Consider the following 3,298-nt stretch of genomic DNA (forward strand, 5'->3'; position numbering starts at 1 on the left):
CTGTTCCTATTTTGGCTGTGACACCATCCCGGAGAGAAATATCATCAAGAATGTCAGCACTTTTGACACCTCCGCCACCTGATGGACAAAACTGCTGAGTGATGGAGGAAAGAAGTGACAGATGGACAGAAAGATGCGAGTTATCTAAGATAGGATAACCCCTCCCTCCAAAAAAGTATGGAAATAGCAGCAACTTTGTTATTGGATACAGTTAAATTGAATATTTCCCAGGTATTATTAAGGAGCTTCAGTGTTACTGAAGTGATCTGTGATATTTATCATCTAACCAACTGAATTCTTAAAAAGAAAGAATCCCAAACGCAGTTTTCCTGTGTTTTCCAACGTTATCTTCCTACCGTTCCACCGATGCAGCAGAGAGCCGTCTGGATGCAGGGAACAGGAAAGTTGATGATGCAGCCGCTGGAGTCCAACCAGTCTTCCACCGACAGCTCAGGACAATCTGCACATCATTAAACAAAAGATGGCCGCTGATATAAAACCAGGTGCATCATAATTATCCACAGTAACAGAGCAGGAATAATTACAGACACCTTAAACTATCACTGGGAAAGAACCATCAACATTAGAAGCAGCAGGTTATGTTTCCTCACCCCAGAGGAGCTTCTTTATTTGTCCGTCCTCCAGCTGCAGAGCCATTGTTCTGGTCTGGGAGGAGTAGACCACACTGATCACAACACCATCAACCTCAATCTGAGACCTGAGCCAGAAAAAAAAAACATTATAAATGGGTTTTCCAACAGCTTTGTAGGAAAGGCAAAAAGCAGGCTGTGCAGACCTCACAGCCAGCGAGTCCGCAGCATCCGGAACAGGATGAAGCATCATCAGGCTGGACGTGTTGGGCAGAACCCCGGAGGTTACAGCGAAGAACAGCTCATCCTGCAGCCACAGCAGCTGCCGCACGGCAAGAGGGTCGTCCTGAGGGGCCGTCACTCTGCTCAACACGTAAAGTTACAAGGAAAACGTTACGTATTTTCTCTTTAGAAAACAGGGCAGATCATGGATAGCAAAGGGTCTTTAGCCACCTGAAGGTTTTCTGGAGGATAACAGGAGCGGACAAAACTCTGAAGCCGTCTGGAGTTCTGTCCAAACCTTCTTTTGAAACTGCATCTGAATGAAAACATATAAACAGAACAAATTAAGGAATGGGGGAGTGTTGGTCTAGTGGTTAGACCAGTGCCCTTGTGCTCTAAGAAGGTTGCAAATACGCGGTTCGATCCCTGAGCAGAACCCCTAACACCACACTGATCCCCGGGCGCCACACAATGGCAGCCCACTGCTCCCCAAGGGGATGGGTTAAATGCAGAGGTACATTAATAAAGTTCAATTATTAATATTATTAATAAGTGAACAAAGCATGTTATAGTTCAGTACAGACACAGAGAGGCCCCCATTTTATAAACAGATGTAAAAAGTAAAAAAATAAGAATTTTCTCGTTCTAACAGGATCCGTTTCTCACTTTTTATTAAACAGAAAACTGTTTCCTTATTCAGAGATATTGGCCTGAGGAATTTAAGGAGGACTGTTATTTATTTATCCTTTTAATGACTTGATTTACTAAGTTTTTATCTTTAATGCTTTTAGTTAAAGAATTTGAGGCAGCCTCAATGATCTGTAATTGTTTTACTATGCATGTTTTATTATGTACCTGTCATTTATTTTAATATCCATGTTTCTTATGTAACTCAGTCTCAGGCTGGCCAATCCTGGATGGTAGTTCTATAGAGCTGCAGACAGGCTGGGATGGTGCATTTTACGCCATCATCCCTTCTAAACTTCATCCACTGGAGAGCAATAATTAAAAAGCAATCAGGAGTTTGTCGCTCTTACCTTTTCCAAATATGGAGATCTGTCCGTCGGAGGTGAAAGCTGCTATCTTATTGGTCCTTGTCGCCTCACAAAGGAAGGTCACCTGGTTGACTGGCGACTTCAACCGTAGTTCGAAGGAACACATGGGAGGAGGAACCACAGACTGCCTGAAGGTGGTCACCAGGAGTTTATCTGACCAAAGTAAATGAATTAATACATTTATGTCAAACAGTGAAGTTATGGAATAAAGTCTCTTCTTTGTGTTCACCTCCATCAATCACAGCCACACCGGCGTCGTCCGTGACGTCCAGTCCAGGGCTTCGCTCTGTCGTCCAACCCCAGTCGTAAGTGAAGCTCGTCCAATTGTGGGTCACGACATGCAGCCGTAGGGGATGTTCAGGGTCCCAGCAGATGCAAACCGGAGCTTTCAGAGGGTCTCTGTCAAAGTCGAGACTCTGTTTCAGGTACCAGTGGTAGTTTTTCACCGTCCACAGCTGGACTGCAGCGAGAAAAAAAGAAAGTAAACACAGAGACAGAGGGGGGAAAAAAATATCAATAATCAGCTGATTCGATCTTTAGCAGTTTTCTTTTCCCCAATTCCAACTAATCTAAGACAACTGGTTTATCTGAAGCAATTTGCAAGGAGGTTATAGAGGTTCGCAAGACGCCAATCTCTAAGGTATCAGTCAGAAGATTGAAAAAAAAAAAGAAACAATCACGGAAGGGAGCTGAGGTAGAGGCATACCTAACTCTGATTGGCTGAGGGGACGTAATGTGGGCGGATGTTCAGCATGCAATGGTTGCTCACACAGAGAGAAGTGAGGCAGTGGTGGGCAAATCTGTTGGTTTAATGCGGTGACCCAACACTAGAATCTCTTTCTAAAAACAAAGGCTAAAAGTTGCTTTGAACAAAGACTTTAACCACGTCAGTTAGAAGCAACAACGATATAATGCAGCTCCTAGCAACAACACTGACTTCCTATTGGCTGCCTTAGTTTGCCAGTATATTGCTCTTTACTTGTTCGCTCTCTACTGTTATCTTTTTACACATCTTCCCTTTTTTGGATTTTTTTTTTTATTGAATTGATCACAAATTCTATTTCATTTTGTTAAATTGCTGAAACAGCATTATTTTTTCACATTGCTGCTATCCTTTAGCCAGTTTAAGCCTGTTAATTAGCTTAAATATCAAATTCTAACAGATCTAATTTGCTTTATTATCTTTTAATAACCATTCAACATAAAAATCAAATCTATTAAATCATATGGCAAATTAGTGCCATGGCTTACCTGTTCCACATCTAACAAAAATCTACATCAGATATTTAGTCCATTTAAGTAATTAAAGGAATAGTACACCCAAAACATGATTAGCCTTCATTTTCTACTCACCCCCATGCTGAACAACACTCTGGAGTACTTTTTTGAAATGACTTCGTTTCGAGTAAATTCTGGATGCTACCCACTCAG

General features: G+C 42.0%; 1 protein-coding gene across 1 annotated transcript in view; it reads right to left on the reverse strand.

Annotated features, from left to right (window-relative positions):
• The window catches only part of ikbkap (inhibitor of kappa light polypeptide gene enhancer in B-cells, kinase complex-associated protein), a 25,043-nt gene that overhangs the window by 15,282 nt on the left and 6,463 nt on the right, over positions 1 to 3,298 (reverse strand). Inside the window, exons 10-15 of the mRNA XM_015371056.1 lie at positions 2,097 to 2,327; positions 1,850 to 2,020; positions 1,044 to 1,128; positions 797 to 952; positions 612 to 718; positions 357 to 460 (exon numbers count right to left, since the gene is read on the reverse strand). Of these exons, the coding sequence (XP_015226542.1) occupies positions 357 to 460; positions 612 to 718; positions 797 to 952; positions 1,044 to 1,128; positions 1,850 to 2,020; positions 2,097 to 2,327 (854 nt within the window). The remainder of the gene's footprint in view (positions 1 to 356; positions 461 to 611; positions 719 to 796; positions 953 to 1,043; positions 1,129 to 1,849; positions 2,021 to 2,096; positions 2,328 to 3,298) is intronic.

Source organism: Cyprinodon variegatus, unplaced genomic scaffold (assembly GCF_000732505.1).
Source record: "Cyprinodon variegatus isolate N-32 unplaced genomic scaffold, C_variegatus-1.0 Scaffold52, whole genome shotgun sequence".
In the NCBI taxonomy this organism is placed as follows: Eukaryota; Metazoa; Chordata; class Actinopteri; order Cyprinodontiformes; family Cyprinodontidae; genus Cyprinodon; species Cyprinodon variegatus.